Source organism: Leucopleurus acutus, assembly GCF_964270905.1.
Source record: "Leucopleurus acutus genome assembly, chromosome: 10".
Taxonomy (NCBI): Eukaryota; Metazoa; Chordata; class Mammalia; order Artiodactyla; family Delphinidae; genus Leucopleurus; species Leucopleurus acutus.
In genome coordinates, this window is record NC_139153.1 from 64,946,467 (window position 1) to 64,963,047 (window position 16,581).

Below are 16,581 nucleotides of genomic sequence, written 5' to 3' on the forward strand. Positions count from 1 at the left end.
TTGCCCTCGAGTTCCGGTAGACAGAGTTTGGGGCCAATTTTTGACAACAAAACAGCTACTTAGCAGAACAAGTGCTCCTTTGACTTCTTGTCTGCCTCCCACTCCCTCCTTTCTCTTCCTCTTTATTTTCCCAAAGCCCGTGAGCAGGGCCCACCCCAGCGTCGGGGGCTGCTCCGTGGTCCCTGAGGCTGTGCTGGGCCCCCCCAGCTCCGGGAGATGCCAGAGGGGCTCAGCCCCCAGCCTCCTCCCCACCCACCCTGCTCCTGGCCTGGCCTGGGTGTCTTGATGAGGCGGGCAGAGGCCCTTCTGGATCCCCTGTGGCCCAGTGTGGACCTGAGAAGAGCCCACCTTCTGGGACAGAACCAGGTCTCTGTGCAGCCCCTTGGCTGGCGAGTAAGTTGGAGCGTGAGAACCTGGGACAAGAGACACAGACTCCAACCTCTTCAGCTTTGAGGTTGAAGCCCAGAGAAGAAAGGTTGAGCTTGGCCTCCAACCCTGGAGTCCCGGTTCTCATTGTTCCATGTTTCTCCTGCAAACAGCCCCTCCCTGGAGGGAGGTCCCAGCAAGGGCATGGGGACCATGGCAGGCATTTTAGAACTTGGTTGGAGCTCATCAGAGATGGCCAAGGTGTTCTGAGGCCACCCTGGGGTGGGCCCGGCCTTGGCTGGGAACTGTGGTGTCTCCCTCTCTCCCCACACGGCTCGCGCCTCCTTCACCTGCTGACCCCGGAGGCCCCCAGGCTGGGTCGGCCAAGCCCGTGAAGCCCCCGCCCTACCTCCATCAGCCTCTGGTTAGCTCCCTGTTTGTGGTTTCAGCTCCTGCACCTTCCAAGGCCATCCCAAGCCCCGACATGTTCAGGGAATTTTTTCCAGAGTTTGCAGGGCCCTGGGAGACCCAGGCTGCCAGTGCCCCAATGTGTAGGGCACCCCACGCCAGCCCAGCCTCCCCGACCTCCGCTTTGTTGTAGGGGTCTTGGGTTACGGCTGCTCAGAATCCTGCTCTCCTGGCCAGGCCAGGTCTGGGCAGGTCCCCTCCCACAGCATGGGCGTGGGAGACCCATTGCAGAAGGACGCACCTCCCTGTCCACCTGGGAAGCTCAGTGCTCACAGCCCCGGCTAAGGCGACCCCACGAAATGTGTAGCAGTCACTTACCCACATAGTGGGCGGCAGGTGCCGGGGAGGGGGCTGATGAGGGGACCTCCCTGTGCTTGCACCCTGGGTGCCCTCCGCCCCCAGCCTCATGCCTCTGCTCTACCTGCCCATCTTCCAAGCCTGGTTTATTGTTACTTTTATTGAGACCCGCTTCAACTACTAAAATGAAAAAGTAAAGAGAAAGATAACACACACCCATGCACCCACTACTGAGCTCTCTCAAATCCTTTTTCCTGTGTTTATTTCAGGTCTTTTTCATTTTTAAAGAGATAGCATCTTATGCATGTAGCCAAAGCCCCCTGTGCCTTCCCCTGACCTCTTTCTCTTCCCCCTCCCCAGAGGCAGACACTCTCAGAAATTGGTATGCCTCATTCAGGGGCCTGTTTTTATGCTTTTGCTTTAATACGTAGAGATATTTCTATGATGAATTATATAGGGTATTCTTTTCCATTTTTCCAACCTTGTATGTTGAAGGTAGGCTTCTGTACAAATCTTTCTGCACTTTTTTCATCGGTGGCTTCTCTTGTTGCGGAGCACAAGCTCTGGGCGCGTGGGCTTCCGCAGTTGTGGCACATGGTCTCAGCATTTTGTGGCTCACGGGCTCTAGAGCATAGGCTCAGTAGTTGTGGCGCGTGGGCTTAGTTTCTCCGCAGCATGTGGGATCTTCCCAGGCCAGGGCTCGAACCCGTGTCCCCTGCACTGGCAGGCAGATTCTTAACCACTACGCCACCAGGGAAGTCCTCTGCACTGTTTCTGAGACTCATCTGTATTGACCCGCATGGCTCTAGTTCATCTGTTTAATTGCTATGTAATATTCCACTGAGTGAGTAAACTGCAGTCCTTTTATTGGTTCCCCCGTTGATGGACGTTTATCTCATTTGCAGTCTTTGGTAATTGCCAACAATGCTGCAGTGAGCCCTCTGTACACGTATGTCTCCCTGGGCTCGCGGGCAAGAGTTTCTTGGGTATGTTCCAAGGGAGGGTGACCTGGGTGAGAGGCATCTCTCCTGTCTTGCTAGGAACGGCCCTGCTGCCTTCCATGGGGGCTGTGAGTGTTTACCCCCACCCCTCGCCCCCGTTCACCCCTGCCAGACTGTGGGTGCATGGGGTGGGGGTGCCCTTGCTGCACCCCTATCCTGGCTACACTTGGTTTTGTCCCACTTAATTGTCTTCCAGCCCGCTGGGTGTGAAATGCCATCTCACTGTGGTTTTAATTTGCATTCCTCTGACTACTTGTGAGACATCTTTTCATATGTTTATGAGCCGCTTAAAATCTTGTTCTTCATCTTTTCTTTTTCCTCTTTATAAAAGTAATACAGGGCTTCCCTGGTGGCGCAGTGGTTGGGAGTCCGCCTGCCAATGCAGGGGACACGGGTTCGTGCCCCGGTCCGGGAAGATCCCACATGCCGTGGAGCGGCTGGGCCCGTGAGCCATGGCCGCTGAGCCTGCACATCTGGAGCCTGTGCTCTGCAACGGGAGAGGCCACAACAGTGAGAGGCCTGCATACCGAGGAAAAAAAAAAAAAAAAGTAATACAAATACAGGCTCTAGGATCCAGCAGATGGGAGCATCCCATCCCACCCTCACTCACCTCCTGTTCCCATCTCCAGGGACAACCCTACTAGAGAATCCGACTAGGTAGTTTATTCATCCGGTTACGCCTCAAAACATCGTGCAAACATCCATCAAGAATCTGCTCCCACGGCCCTCTCCCATCTCCACTGTTGTCCCTCCAGGTAACCACTTTCTTTAGTTTCTTACGCATCCTCCCGTGGTCCTTAATGCAACTGCAAACATACGTTCAGACTTCCCCGATTTTCTTACACTGGGGTAGCATTCTATATGCACTGTTCTATTCTTTGCTGTTTTTACTTTATGAGTCTTACTGTGGATAGATCCTACTGGAGATCTTTCTATATTAGTATATAGAGGTCTTGAGCTCTTTCTCTCTCTTTTTTTCACTTAAAAACTCATATTTGTCCATATCCTGGACAACTGTGAAAACAGTGTTCCTATGGTTTACATAGTTTTAAGCATTTCAAAAATATTTTTTTCAACTGTGGTGAATAGCCACGTGAAGTTTACCATCTTAACCACTTTTAAGTGTACAGGTCGGTGACATTAAGCACAGTCTCATCAGCCATCACCGCCGTCCATCCACAGAACTGCTTTTCCTCTTGTAAAACTGAAGCTCTATATCCATTAAATAACAACTCCCCATTCCCAACCCATCCCTCACCCAACCACCGTCCGACTTTCCATCTGTATGAATCCGACTAGTCTTAAGTACGTCACATGAGCAGAATCGTACCTTATTTGTCCTTTTGTGGCTTATGTCACTTAGCATAATGGCTTCAAGGTTTACCCGGATTGCAGCCTGTGTCAGGGTTTCTGACCACCCCGCCCTCTCACAGCTCCATAGCTGTCCTTCATATGGCTCCATCGTAATTTATTTAACCAGTCCCCTCTGATGGGCGCGTGGGCTGTTTCTAATCTTTATCATTCCCGACAGTGCAGTGAAGACCCTTGTCCCTTGTCATTTTGTACAAATGCAGCTGTGCTCTCGGAATGAAGGACCCGTGGGGAGATTGCTGTGTCCGAGGGAGGGGGCATCCGTGGCTCTGATCTTTTGTCTTGCGCCTTGTCCAACAGTGTAATAAGAGAAAGCAAACCCAGTCACCCTTCTCATGGTATCTTCTGCTTTTGCCGCCCCAGGTTTTGCTTATTCCCGGAGAGTTTCTCTCTCGGCCCATCCCCCCACCTTCTCCCCTCCCCCTGCCCCCAGCAGCATGCTGTCGCTGTTGTAGATTCTCCACGGTCACCTTTATTAACCCAAGTATCATAGTCACACCTGAATTTCTCATCCTGTCAAGTCCTGCAGTGCTCTGCCTCACGTCTGCCTTCCACCAACCGCGCGCCCTTTCAGTTTTACATCAAGACTGAATAAGCTTTGCATTCTCTTCTGTAACCGCAATGGGGTCTTCGGTGTTCTGTAAATTGAGTCTAAATGTTAAAGATTAGAAACAGATGTTTACATGATTTATACAGAGTTTATGTGGAATTGTGGCTGGATAACTTTATTGCCTGTGATCTGTTCTTGTCTCGAATCCCCTGCTAGTGCTTTGCAGCCTTGGTTGGGCAGCAGAACCATTTGGGATCGGGGGTGGGGGTGGGGTGTGCCTTTCACGATGCATATCTGCAGGCCTTGACCCCTACCAAGATCTATGGGGGAGCTGAGAGTTTGTATTTTTTAAATCTTCCCCCGCCCCAGATGGTTCTGTGCAGTGGTAGTGAGTTTTTGGAGTATTGCATACCTTAGTTTCGGGGAATGTCAGCTGACTTTGATAAAGGAACATCCTCTTGTCTGCAGCCTCACCAGCCCTGTGCCCCCGCACCCACAGGTGCATTCCCCCCAGCACACACAGTCCTTACGGTAGGACTCCCCCCTGGACCCAGACTTTTCTCTTGGCCTTTGCTGCTGCTGGTCCTGCGTGGGCCCGGTCTCCTGGCTACCCTTTCACCCTCTGTCCTCTCTGCCCTTCTGCCCCACAGTTTGGTGGGAAGGAAGATTCTGGCCCCTCTTGGGTTTTGGACAGGGCCGCCTTTGGGCAAAGAGCACAGCAGAGTAAAAGCATGGAGATGTGCATTGCTCATAGGGGTGGGCCACAAACATTTTAGAGGGCTCAGATCATTTATTCATTCAACAAGCATTTTTTTTTTCGACTTGTGTTTCTCTTCTTTTTTTTAAACCATTTTTAAAAATTGCAGTATAGTTAATTTACAATGTTGTGTTAGTTCCAGGTATACAGCACAATGATTCATTCAGTTATACATAATGTGTGTGCGTGCCTGCGTGTGTGTGTATATATATTCTTTTTCAGATTCTTTTGCATTATAGGTTATTACAAGATATTGAATATAGTTCCCTGTGCTATACAGTAGGTCCTTGTTATTTATCTATCTTATTTTTTATTTTTTTCTCAGGAAAGAAGTTTTATTTCCAAACCCCTAGGAAGGCATTACAAATAATGGAGATAGAAACCCAAATTAAACCCTGAAACAAACAGATGGCTGGATACGGGTGGGCCTGCAGGAGCAGAAAGTAGGGGAGATGTGTTCTAGACGGGGACCTCACCCTGCAGCCTGAGTCTGTATATTAATGTGACTCTTCTGGGGAAGGGGAGTTGGGAATCAGAAATCCTCACCCCACCAACCCCAGTGTTGCCTGGGATGGTTGGGAGGAAGAGGAGGCAGCAGGTTGGGGCAAAGACGTCACCAAGTCTGACCTTGGCATTTACTGCCTGCTCTGATCCCCAACATTCCATAAATAAGTTACCCTGCATATCTCAAGTTGAGCTGGGGAGCAAGCAGAATAGCCCCAACCTCTGAGAGCGGAGGCAGGGCAGCCTGGGACTGAGCGGGGCTACAGGAGGACACAGTCGGACTCTTGCTTCGGCCTTTGCCGACACTCGGCAGCTGGGCGTCCAAACGCGGCTCCTCTCCCCTGCGGTGACAGGGCCCGTGCTGACGCGGGCTGGGCTGCTTGGCGCTGTTGGTACGCCTCTTGCTGAGGTTGCTGGGCCAGTTCCAGGTCGCTAAGACCCAATGTGCCTCGCGACGGCTGCTGCTGCTGCAGGGACAAGGCGATCAGGTAGTCCTGGTCCACCTTCTGCTCCAGGTCCCTTGCCCAGGGAGTGACTTAGGTGAAAGTCAGAGTCACAGAAACAGCTGTCTCCGTCCACGTTGTGCAGGCTCTCCCACACCACTTGCTCCTCCTGTAGAAAGCCCTGGTAGGTGACCAGTAGGTACAAGTGACCCTTGTGCTTAGTCATAGGGCTAAAGTGGTTGTTCCGGAAAAAGACGCTAAGTTCGCCCTCCTTGGCAGTGTTGTTAGCTCACACGGACCGTGCTAGGTCAGCTGCGCGGCGGTGGCCTCCAGGAACTGCTCTGCGGTCAGGCCTTCTGTCCCGAGGTTGGTGTCACCGGAGTGCTTGCAGGTGATGATTGGTTGTAACTCAGTTTCCCACCTGCACTCACAGCCTCAGGACTCTGTGGATCAACAAGCCAGCCGTGGTACAGAGGTATGCCTAGTAGGTCAAAGGCACTGCACTCGGGTGTATACTCAAAATCAGAGACACCTGTGAATAGCACATTGCCATCCAGACCTGTGGCCAGTTTAGGCAGCACTGTCATTGCATCGTCCACATTCTGCTGAAAATTAAGCTGAAGTCCTTCTGACTTCTCCTGGGGCTTGATGGACAGAAGGCAGTCTCCAAGGTGGGCCATGACCTCATCTGGTGCGATCACTTCCTTCTATTTAACTATTTTATATATAGCAGTGTGTATCTGTTAATCCCAAACTCCTGATTTATCTCTCCCCCCAACGCCCCCCATCCCCTTTGGTAACCATAAGTTTGTTTTCTGTGTCTGTGAGTCTCTTTCTGTTTTTTTGTTTTTTTTTAATTTCTTTCTGTTTTGTAAATAAGTTCATTTATCTCATTTTTTTAGATTCCATATGTAAGTGATATCATATGGTATTTGTCTTTCTCTCTCTGGCTTACTTCACTTAATATGATAATCTCTAGGTCCATCGATGTTGCTTCAAACAGCATTATTTCATTCTTTTTTATGGCTGAGTAGTATTCCATTGTGTCTATATACCACATCTTCTTTATCCATTCATCTGTCCATGGACATTTAAGTTGCTTCCATGTCCTGGCTATTGTAAATAGTGCTGCTGTGAACACTGGGGTGCATGTATCTTTTCAAATTAGAGTTTTCTCCTGATATAAGCCCAGGAGTGGGATCAACGAGCATTATGTGACATATATATAAAGGAGGCATGAGGCAGGGCCCCGTCTCTGTGATCTGCTCCCCCAGGGGCCCCTGTCCAGGTTCCCAGCACAACCGTCTTCCTGTGTTTCTGCTGCGGGAGCACTGCTGATTGTGGAGGCACTGCGGCCTGGGAGGGGTCTTAGAGGCTGTGAGCCCAGCCCTGTGCCCTCCTGGGATTCCCTCCTGTGACGGGGAGCTCACTGCCTCCCAGCACGGCTCATGCTATCGTCAGGCCCAGTCCCCGTGCCAACGTTTCACAGGGATCCAGAATCCTCTATCTCTTCACATCACACTTTAGAATAGGATTTTCCAACTCATGCCTCCTTTCCAGAAGTAGAAAAATCTGACATCCTTTCTGGAGTTTGGGCTTGTGAAAATCATTGATGCTTTATCTGTGTCCAGAATAAAAATCAGGTAATAAAGAACCTGTTTCTGGAATTCTGATCGGCACTCTCTTAGGCTGAGTTCCCTAGAAGCAGAGTCTACAGCGGGAGAATTATTGAGGAGGGGTCCCAGGAGGAGTGTGAGGGCGCCGAGCAAGGAGGTGGTTTCGGGGGAAGAGAGGGCTCAGGCTCATCCCACAGGGACCACTGCAGGCGGTCCCCTCCTGCTGCCAGTGGATGGAGGACACCCCTTGGGGGCTGGGGGGAATGTAACTTCCCAGGCATCTGTGGGCAAGATGGGGGTGGGCCAGAGAAAGGATGCTGATGTGAATGGTCAGCTGCCAATGTCCACAAAACCTGGACACAGACAGGGCATGGGGTGGTGGCCCAAGGGCCTCTGATAAATCTCCCGTGGGGAAGAGGGCACACGTCCGCCTCCCAGGGGGGGTCCCACTCTCAGACCTGCTTCTGGGCCCCTCCATTCTACTCAGCACAATCCAGGATGCTCCGAGTTCCACGGGGGTCTTCTGACCACTGCCTCTCCACCCAAGAAGGGCGGCGGGGTGGAGAGGGGTGGGGAGAGCAGAGGTGGGCTTTGGGGGCAGGGCTGCAGGCCAGGGTTTTCCCGTGAGCCCCGCATGAACCGAGCTCCCTCCTTTTGCCCTCCCTCCTCAGACTGCCTCTTCAAGGTGTGTCCCATGAACCGCTACTCGGCCCAGAAGCAGTACTGGAAGGCCAAGCAGACCAAGCAGGACAAGGAGAAGATTGCCGACGTGGTGCTGCTGCAGAAGTTACAGGTGTGTGTGCACAGGTGTGTGCACGCGCAGGTGTGTGTGCCCTGTCCCAGGCCACATGCCTCAGTGAACTGTGGACTGCACTTCAGCTGCCAGCCAGGCCTTCAGCTGGACACCACCGTGCAGTGAACGACCTGTGCAGCTGTACATGGAGTTACCAGGGGCTCCTAGAGACGGTGGCTCCAGCGAACCTGATTTAAGAACTAGTCTTAACCTCACCCCTCATTTTATAGAGTTGGAGCCTGGGGCCCTTCAAGGGGACTGGGCCATTGTGCTCATCCTACGAGTCGGCAGTGGGGCTTAGACGGCCCCTGGGTCTCTGGCCGACCTTGCTGTGTGGTGTGAGGGCCTGGTGGTTGCTCTCAGGCCTCTCAGTTTACATCCTGGGCGGTTCTCTCTGGACAGAGCTCAGAGCGTCCAGCCCAATCCCCATGGAAAAGAGAGTGGGAGGATTGGCTGTGGTCAGCAACGTTGCAGCCTGCTTCTGAGACCCTCCCCCGGACCTGGGGCCCCGCCCCCCATCAGGCAGACCTTGCTTCCCCGTATCCCCTTCTCTGAGGAGGTGGTGTGAAATGGGGAAAGGGTGGGGGCCCGACCCACAGCCGGGAACTGGGCTGGAAAGAGGGGGCTGGGTGTGGGCTGCTGAGCTCTGTTATGAATAAGGCCGTCTCTCATCCTGGGCTGGGGGCCGTCGCAGCTTCTTCCTGCTGCCGCCACAGGCCCAGGCTGAGCTGTGGATCTGGCTGGGCGTAGGGCATTCACGCGTGCGCAGACACTCAGAACCACACGTGGTCACACAGCCGTACACTGTAGGTTTGTGGAGAGTCACGTGGTACCTGGCGTGGCTCCCCGGCAGCCCTCCTCCCACCAGCCTCCGGCATGAGTCCCGGATAATGGGACTGAGGAGATGAAAGGGGCAGAGGGGCCACTGCCCTCAGAGAGAGCCCGTCTGATGGAGGAGACAGAGCCCCCACCTCCAGGACCCCCCCGTCTGATGGAGGAGGCACAGTGTATCCTCGGGCAGCTTCCAGTCTAACGGGACAGAAGAACCTAAAATGGTGTCCCCAGTGGGATGCAAACCAAATCCTGGCGGCATCAGGGTTGGATCTGTCAGAGCTGGATGTGGCTCGTCAGGGAAGGCTCCCTGGAGGCGGTGGGCTAGGAGCACACACAGTTTGGGGAGGGAGGGTCACAGAGGAGTGAGGGTGGAGGGGAGGAGGAAATGCCGCCAAGCACACCTGCCGGTGTCTGGGCTGGGCCAGGGGTCCCCTGTTGGGGCACCAGGGGTCTGGTGAGGCAGGGGAGTGAGGCACAACCTTAGGTTATCTGCTGGGGGTGTTGGGGCGTAGGGGGCTCACAGGCCTGCTGGCTGCCCCCTCCAGAGGGAGGTGGCGAGGAGGGGCCTGAGGGGAGGAATCTGGTGCCGCTGGCTGTGTGAGCCTCGTTCTCTCGTCAGTAGTGGGAGGAACAGGCCAGATGGCCTCAGGAGGGTCACTCTGGGTGCAGTGCCAGGACCTGCATGTGTGTGGGGGGGTGGGAAGATGTGTCCCTTCAGTAGCAGGCTTCTGGGCCCGCCCTCCACCTCTGTGCATGTCTGTGCAGCACGCGGCGCAGATGGAGCAGAAGCAGAATGACACAGAGAACAAGAAGGTGCATGGGGACGTCGTGAAGTACGGCAGTGTGATCCAGGTGTGACGCCGGGGCAGGTGTGGGGTTGAGGGGTGCCAGTGCCATGGCACCAGCCAACCCGGGACTGTCTCTGTGACTGCGCGTCTGCCTCTACGTGTGCCCGTTGCCGTGTGGCCTGAATGGCTGTGTGCACGGGTGTGTGTTCAGCACTGTGGCCACCAGCACAGATTCTGGAGCCCCGAGGTCCAGGTTCACATCTTGGCTCTGTGACCTGGGCAAGCTACTTCACTTCCCTGGGCCTCTGTTTCCCCAACTGGACAATCAGGCCAGTGATAGTACTTCCCTCTGGTTGCTGTAAGGTCCCTCGAGCTACTACTCTTAGGGTGTTTAGAACAGCGCTAGCTCTTTGTGTGATCACCCGGGTGCTGGACTGGGTGTGTGATTGTGCGTGTGGCCATGTTTGTCTCGGTCTGTTTGTCCAAGGGTCCAGTGTGCCCCCCAGCCCCCCCCTTTCTGATGGGCTGGCCTCCTGGGGTGACCTCACTCCCCCCCCCACTGCTTGGCCCCCCACCGCCTCTCAGCTCCTGCACATGAAAAGTAACAAGTACCTGACCGTGAACAAGCGGCTGCCGGCCCTGCTGGAGAAGAACGCCATGCGGGTGACGCTGGATGCCACAGGCAACGAGGGCTCCTGGCTCTTCATCCAGCCCTTCTGGAAGCTGCGGAGCAACGGGGACAATGTGAGGACAGGGCTGGGGGGAGGGGCCTGCTGGAAGGCGCAGGCCACAGCGCCAGGGGGGCTTCTCCAGGGTCTTTGGTGTGGGGGCTGCATGAGCTCATGCCTGTTTCTTAGGGGGCAGACCGGCCAGAGGGAAGCCTGGGGGCCCGGCCGTCCCCACCCTCACTCTGCTGCATTCTGTCCCCATAGGTGGTTGTCGGGGACAAGGTGATCCTGAACCCTGTCAACGCTGGGCAGCCTCTGCATGCCAGCAACTATGAGCTCAGTGACAATGCTGGCTGCAAGGAGGTGAGCGGGGCGCTGGGCTGAGATAGGCTGGGGTCAGGGGCCCCTCACTGGAGCGCTTGCACCTGGACAAGTGTCTCCCGAGCAGCAAAATACAAAGAAACTGTAAGGGACTAAACCTACCCGCACCCATGCACAGTCAGGGCAACGATGAACAATAAGATACAAAAACGCCAAAAGCCAGCTGCCACTTCTGAGGTCCCAGGAGCAAAAGCCAGGTCCTGCACATGATGCCTGCACCACCGAGGGGGCGGGCAGATCGCCTAAGCCACGCCTCCGACCTAACCCATGCATCCGCCCCTGACCTCAGCCCATTTAAGGGACCAGCTTGCCCGGCCTCAGGAAGCAAGCACGGGCACCTGTTCCTTGTTTCCACTCCCTGGTGCTGTAGCCGTGCCTGAATTTCTCATCTGGTCTCTTACCTATTTCTCCTGATTAAAGAGGCCAAGAACCTGGGTTGGTAACAGGGTGGTGGGCTGATATAGGCTGGGACCTAGGACCCTTTACGGGAGTGCTTGCCCTTGCACCTGGACAAACATCTCCTCAGGCAACAAAATACAAAGAAACTCTAAGAGACTAAAAGGAACTGCACGCGTGCACAGCTGGGGCAAGTTGTGAACAGTAAGGCACAAAAAGGCCGAAAAAACCAACTGCCATTTCTGAGGTGCTGGGAGCAAAAGCAGGGTACTGTGCCGGGCACCACCAAGGGGGCGGGCAGGCCACCTAAATCGCCCCTCTGGCCCCATCCATGAACCGCCCCCCGCCCCCCACCCCGCCATATAAGAAGAGTGAGCAGGGCCACCTGTGTCTTACTTTCCCTCCCTAGTGCTGAAGTAGGAGTCCTGCTAAAGCCTTGGCTGAAATTTTCATCTGGACTCTTACTCATTTCTGTTGATTAGAGTCCAAGGACCCTGGTTGGTAACAGGGCCAGCCCGGCAGCAGATGGGTGTCCACGTACCCCCCCACCCCCCACCCAGGGTTGCTTCCTCCAGTCCTGTCTACAGCTGGAGGGGCTGGGTGGGCCTCCCTGCTCCCTGCCTGTCTCCCAGTGTCTGCCTACATCCTCCACCCCACTGGGTGGCGGCCCCAGGGCAGCTGGGCTGGGGTCTGGGGGCCCTGGTTGGGAGAAGACACCCCCCTGTGCTCTAATGGGGGCTGAGCTGGCCTCCCCTCACCCGCTTCGGGTCTTAGGCACAGGCCCACTCCCCAGCGGCTGGGGGCCTGCCCGGCCTCACGGGTCTCTGTGCGCTTCCGCAGGTCAACTCTGTGAACTGCAACACCAGCTGGAAGATCAACCTGTTTATGCAGTTCCGAGACCACCTGGAGGAGGTGTTGAAAGGGGTAAGGACTGGGAACTCCCCCGGAAACAGCCCCGCCCTACCCCCACAGGTCCCCCTGCCTGCCTGCCCCCACCTTCCGAGCACCCAGCTCTGCTCCCTGTCTGGCCCTCCCCTCCATGCTGCCCCTTCTCTGCCTCTGCACCCCCATCCGGCCTCCCTCCACTCCCACAGGGCCCTACCCAGCGGCCCCAGCTGGTCCTCCCCTTCTCTTGTCTCTGGCCTCACAACCCCGCTGTCCATCCTTTCCCAGTCCTGGCTGCTCTCACTTTGCTGTCTTGCTAAGGGGGTGGCAGTGGAGTGGGGGTCCCCATCCCCCCACCGTGGGGTGGGCCCAGATTCTCTGAGCACCCTGTGCCCTCGACACCTCTCCACGGTTCTAGGCCAGGCCCCCTGCCCTTTGCCCTGTGCCCTCTCGGACAAGGATGCGAGGCTGTCAGGTCGGGGCCTGTAGGACATAAGGGGTTGGCAGGAGGGGCCGCCCTCTCGGAGGGCTAGGTGTGCACCCCACCCTTGGCTTGCTGGCTCAAGAAGGAGCTGCGCCAGTATCTGAGACAGGTGGGCTCCTCCCCCGGGAGGGTCCTTGTCTGCCCCGAGCCCACGCCCTGCCGCCTGCAGGGAGACGTGGTGCGGCTGTTCCACGCGGAGCAGGAGAAGTTCCTGACGTGCGATGAGTACAAGGGCAAGCTGCAGGTGTTCCTGCGCACCACGCTGCGCCAGTCCGCCACCTCGGCCACCAGCTCCAATGCCCTCTGGGAGGTGGAGGTCAGATCCCTGCTTCCGGCGCCTGGGCCCCAGCCCTCCTCTGCAGCCCTGGGCTTCCTGCGCTCCTCCTCCCCCTCTAGGGTGGGAGGTCCACCCCCATCCGTCTCTCGTCTGAGCCCCTCTGCAGCCAACGGGCCAGAGCGGGTCCCAGAGCCATCCACCCAGAGCTCTCCAGGCCTGCGGTGCCCCTCCCCGCCATGCCTCCCCTTCCCCAGCCAGCCCCTCCTTCCAGCCTGACACCCCTGCACCCGCCAGGTGGTCCACCATGACCCCTGCCGTGGAGGAGCTGGCCACTGGAACGGCCTGTACCGCTTCAAGCACCTGGCCACGGGCAACTACCTGGCTGCTGAGGTGAGTGGGGAGGCAGAGGGCATCCTGGGAGCTCAGGCCGTGCGTGCACGAGCATGTGTGCCTGGCACACGTCTGCACAGAGATACATGTGTCTGTGGACCCTGGCTTCTCTGCACTCATGCATCTACTTAACAAATATTGTCAAAGACGTGCATGACTATGAATAAGTCTCACAAATATGACTGTGTCTCCTACTGTGTGCCAGGAGCTATTCTAGGCACTGAGGATACAGCAGTGAGCATGACTCCCAGCCCTTGTGGAACTTACATTCCACGTCCTTGTCTGTCCGTAACGCACAGGCTTGTGTATATTGGGGCATTCATGTGTGTATGTCCGCGTCCATCTGTGGGTCTTTGGAGAGGGGCCGTGAGGGCAGGGCCTGGGGCTCTAGTTGGTGCCTCCTCCATGTCAACAAGGAGTGGCATGAGTTTGGGGGCTGGGATGGGAGGTTGGGGGGGTTCCTGACTGCCCCAACCCAGGGCCATATGTAGACTGTATTTTGGAGTGGGGGTCATGTGGATAGCCCCCCTATCTTGTATCTCTGAGCAGGAGAACCCCAGCTACAAGGGTGACGCCTCTGATCCCAAGGCAGCGGGAACGGTGAGGACCAGAGAAGGGTTCCAGAGCCGGGAAGAGTGACTGTGCACAGCTCTGGGGTGGGCGGGGGTGGGGCCGGGGAGGCCGCGAAACCCTGGGAGGTGGGCTGGAGGGAGACGGCCTCTCAGGTGGATCCTGGGTGGTTTCAGGGGGCCTGAGAGGAGGAAGGGGCTCCTGCCTGAGTTGAGGTCCTCACCACAGGGGGCCCAGGGCCGCGCAGGTCGCCGGAACGCTGGGGAGAAGATCAAATACCGCCTGGTTGCTGTGCCCCACGGCAACGACATTGCTTCTCTGTTCGAGCTGGATCCCACCACGCTGCAGAAAACCGACTCCTTCGTGCCCCGGTAGGTAGGCGCTGTGTGCCTGGGCGCCGGCGGGGGTGCCCAGGCTGGCACCTGGACTCCCTGCACCCCCCACTCCTCTGTCCTTCTGAGGTCCTTTGGCCTCAGGACCTGCCATGAGTTGCCCCTCTGGGGATGCAGCTCTGAGGCCTGTAGGCAGCTCACCACCACTGAATGCTTGCCATGTGCCCGGCCCTGGGCCCTGCGCCCTGGGTGCCGCCTTGTGCTAGTTCTTTATCAAAATGCCTTTGCTCCAGGGCTTCCCTGGTGGCGCAGTGGTTGAGAGTCCACCTGCCGATGCAGGGGACACGGGTTCGTGCCCCGGTCCGGGAAGATCCCACATGCCGCGGAGCGGCTGGGCCCGTGAGCCATGGTTGCTGAGCCTGTGCGTCCGGAGCCTGTGCTCCGCAACGGGAGAGGCCACAACAGTGAGAGGCCTGCGCACCGCAAAAAAAAAAAAAAAAAAAGCCTTTGCTCCAGTGTTCTTTAAAGCCACTCAGCCTGTGGCTCAGGCACGGGCGGCAGGACAGCTTGTCCAGGGTGCATTGGATGTGACGGCTGGACCTCCTGACATTTAAGGCCCCCTCAACCCCGAGATTCTAAAATGTAACATCAAGAAACTTCCTGGGTGTCAAGCAGGCTTTAGCATTGACTGGCTGGCTGATCTCAGGCAGCTGACTCTGTCACTTTGCCCCAACTTCCTCACCTGTGAAGTGAGACTATCAAGTTGCCCGTCAGCAGGGCTGATGGGAGAATTCATTGAATCACTGTAGGCCCACGATCCCTTATCGGAAACTTGGGGCCAGGTGTGTTTGGAGATTCAGGTTATTTTTCATTTCTGAATGTTAATTGTATTTCATAATCAAAGACATGAGTATTTCCGCCGTGAAAATACTACATGCGTAGTTGACACTAGGTGGGATAGTTTAAATAGCCTCATTTGTCCCAATAAATTTGGGTCCTGAGCTTGTAATTAAGCCTGGGCTTTCAGAGCTTCGTTCTGGGGAGACTGGGCAAGGCATGTGGGCCTGGCAAAGCGCAGCAGTTAGTACAGGGCCTGGGGGCCGTGTTGCTGGTCTCTCTTCTCTGGCTCAGGCTCCTCACCTGGAGGGGACCCGTGCCCCTGTCCCACGGCTGCTGGGTGTGGAGGCAGGTGGAAGATGGGAAGCCCCAGGGGTTAGAGCGGGCAGACTGCCGGGTTACGCTCCGTGGCGCACTCCCCCTGCTCTGTCCGCCCCCCTGCCTGCAGGAACTCGTATGTCCGGCTGCGGCACCTCTGCACCAACACGTGGATCCAGAGCACCAACGTGCCCATTGATGTCGAGGAGGAGCGACCCATCCGGCTCATGGTGTGGGGCCCATCGGGGCTAGGGGGCTGGGCTGGGGGCTGGGCTGGGGCCCAGGCTGGTCCCTGAGTGCCCTGCTGACCTCTGTCCCTGCAGCTGGGCACGTGCCCCACCAAGGAGGACAAGGAAGCCTTCGCCATTGTGTCGGTTCCTGTGTCCGAGATCCGAGACCTGGACTTTGCCAACGACGCCAGCTCCATGCTGGCCAGCGCCGTGGAGAAACTCAACGAGGGCTTCATCAGCCAGAATGACCGCAGGTGGGCCTCAGGGGCAGGGTTGCCGAGGTTTCCTGAGAGCCCTTGTCCTCCTGGGGCCTGTGTTTCACAAACAAAGGAGTCACAAAGCAGAATCTGGATAGGCTGGGTGGGGGCAGGGTGCCAGAGGTGGGGACTGGTCCCTGCGGGGCCCTGGCTGACCTTGGACCCCAGCCTCACTGCTCACATACTCCAAGAACTAGCCTTTTGATGGAGCCATCATTACCCCTGTTTTACTGATGGTGGGATTGAAGCTCAGAGAGGTTAAGAGACTTGCCCAAGGTCACACAGCTAGGAAGTGGTGGATGGAAATGCAGAGCCCTTCACATCAAACACCCTGCCTGTGCCCTATTGGTTCTTTCCAGATCGGAGTATCCTGAGATTCTTTGTCTAGAGGGCACTTTGGATCCAGGGTGGGTGGGGTGAGGGGTGTGTTTGGAAAGCAGTTCGGGGTGAAGCTGGGAGAGAAATGGAAGGCAGATGATGGGCTCTGTGCTGTGACAGCAGGGCTGGCACGTGCGGAAGGGCTGGTTGCCCCAGGGGGCATGTTACGGGGGTCCTGGGGGGTGCCCAGGGTCGGCACCTCACACTCATCACCCCTGGCGTCCCTTCGTGAAGATTTGTTATCCAGCTGCTGGAGGACCTGGTGTTCTTCGTCAGCGACGTCCCCAACAACGGGCAGAACGTGCTGGACATCATGGTTACCAAGCCCAACCGGGAGCGGCAGAAGCTGATGAGAGAGCAGAACATCCTCAAACAGGTGGCCATGCACAT

The 16,581-nt window shown here is 56.4% G+C and overlaps 1 protein-coding gene and 1 pseudogene across 2 annotated transcripts in view; one reads left to right on the top strand and one right to left on the bottom strand.

Moving 5' to 3' along the window:
- Positions 1-16,581, top strand: part of ITPR3 (inositol 1,4,5-trisphosphate receptor type 3) — a gene marked incomplete at its 5' end in the record, with an annotated part of 65,590 nt that overhangs the window by 15,860 nt on the left and 33,149 nt on the right. The window contains 12 exons of the mRNA XM_082847606.1: positions 8,045-8,166; positions 9,766-9,852; positions 10,374-10,532; positions 10,721-10,819; positions 12,074-12,157; positions 12,772-12,918; positions 13,174-13,269; positions 13,819-13,869; positions 14,068-14,210; positions 15,457-15,556; positions 15,650-15,810; positions 16,426-16,567. Of these exons, the coding sequence (XP_082703732.1) occupies positions 8,045-8,166; positions 9,766-9,852; positions 10,374-10,532; positions 10,721-10,819; positions 12,074-12,157; positions 12,772-12,918; positions 13,174-13,269; positions 13,819-13,869; positions 14,068-14,210; positions 15,457-15,556; positions 15,650-15,810; positions 16,426-16,567 (1,391 nt within the window). The remainder of the gene's footprint in view (positions 1-8,044; positions 8,167-9,765; positions 9,853-10,373; positions 10,533-10,720; positions 10,820-12,073; positions 12,158-12,771; positions 12,919-13,173; positions 13,270-13,818; positions 13,870-14,067; positions 14,211-15,456; positions 15,557-15,649; positions 15,811-16,425; positions 16,568-16,581) is intronic.
- Positions 5,575-6,458, bottom strand: LOC309968071 (ubiquitin carboxyl-terminal hydrolase MINDY-1-like; annotated as a pseudogene). The gene has a single exon. The product of its transcript is annotated as a ubiquitin carboxyl-terminal hydrolase MINDY-1-like (transcript).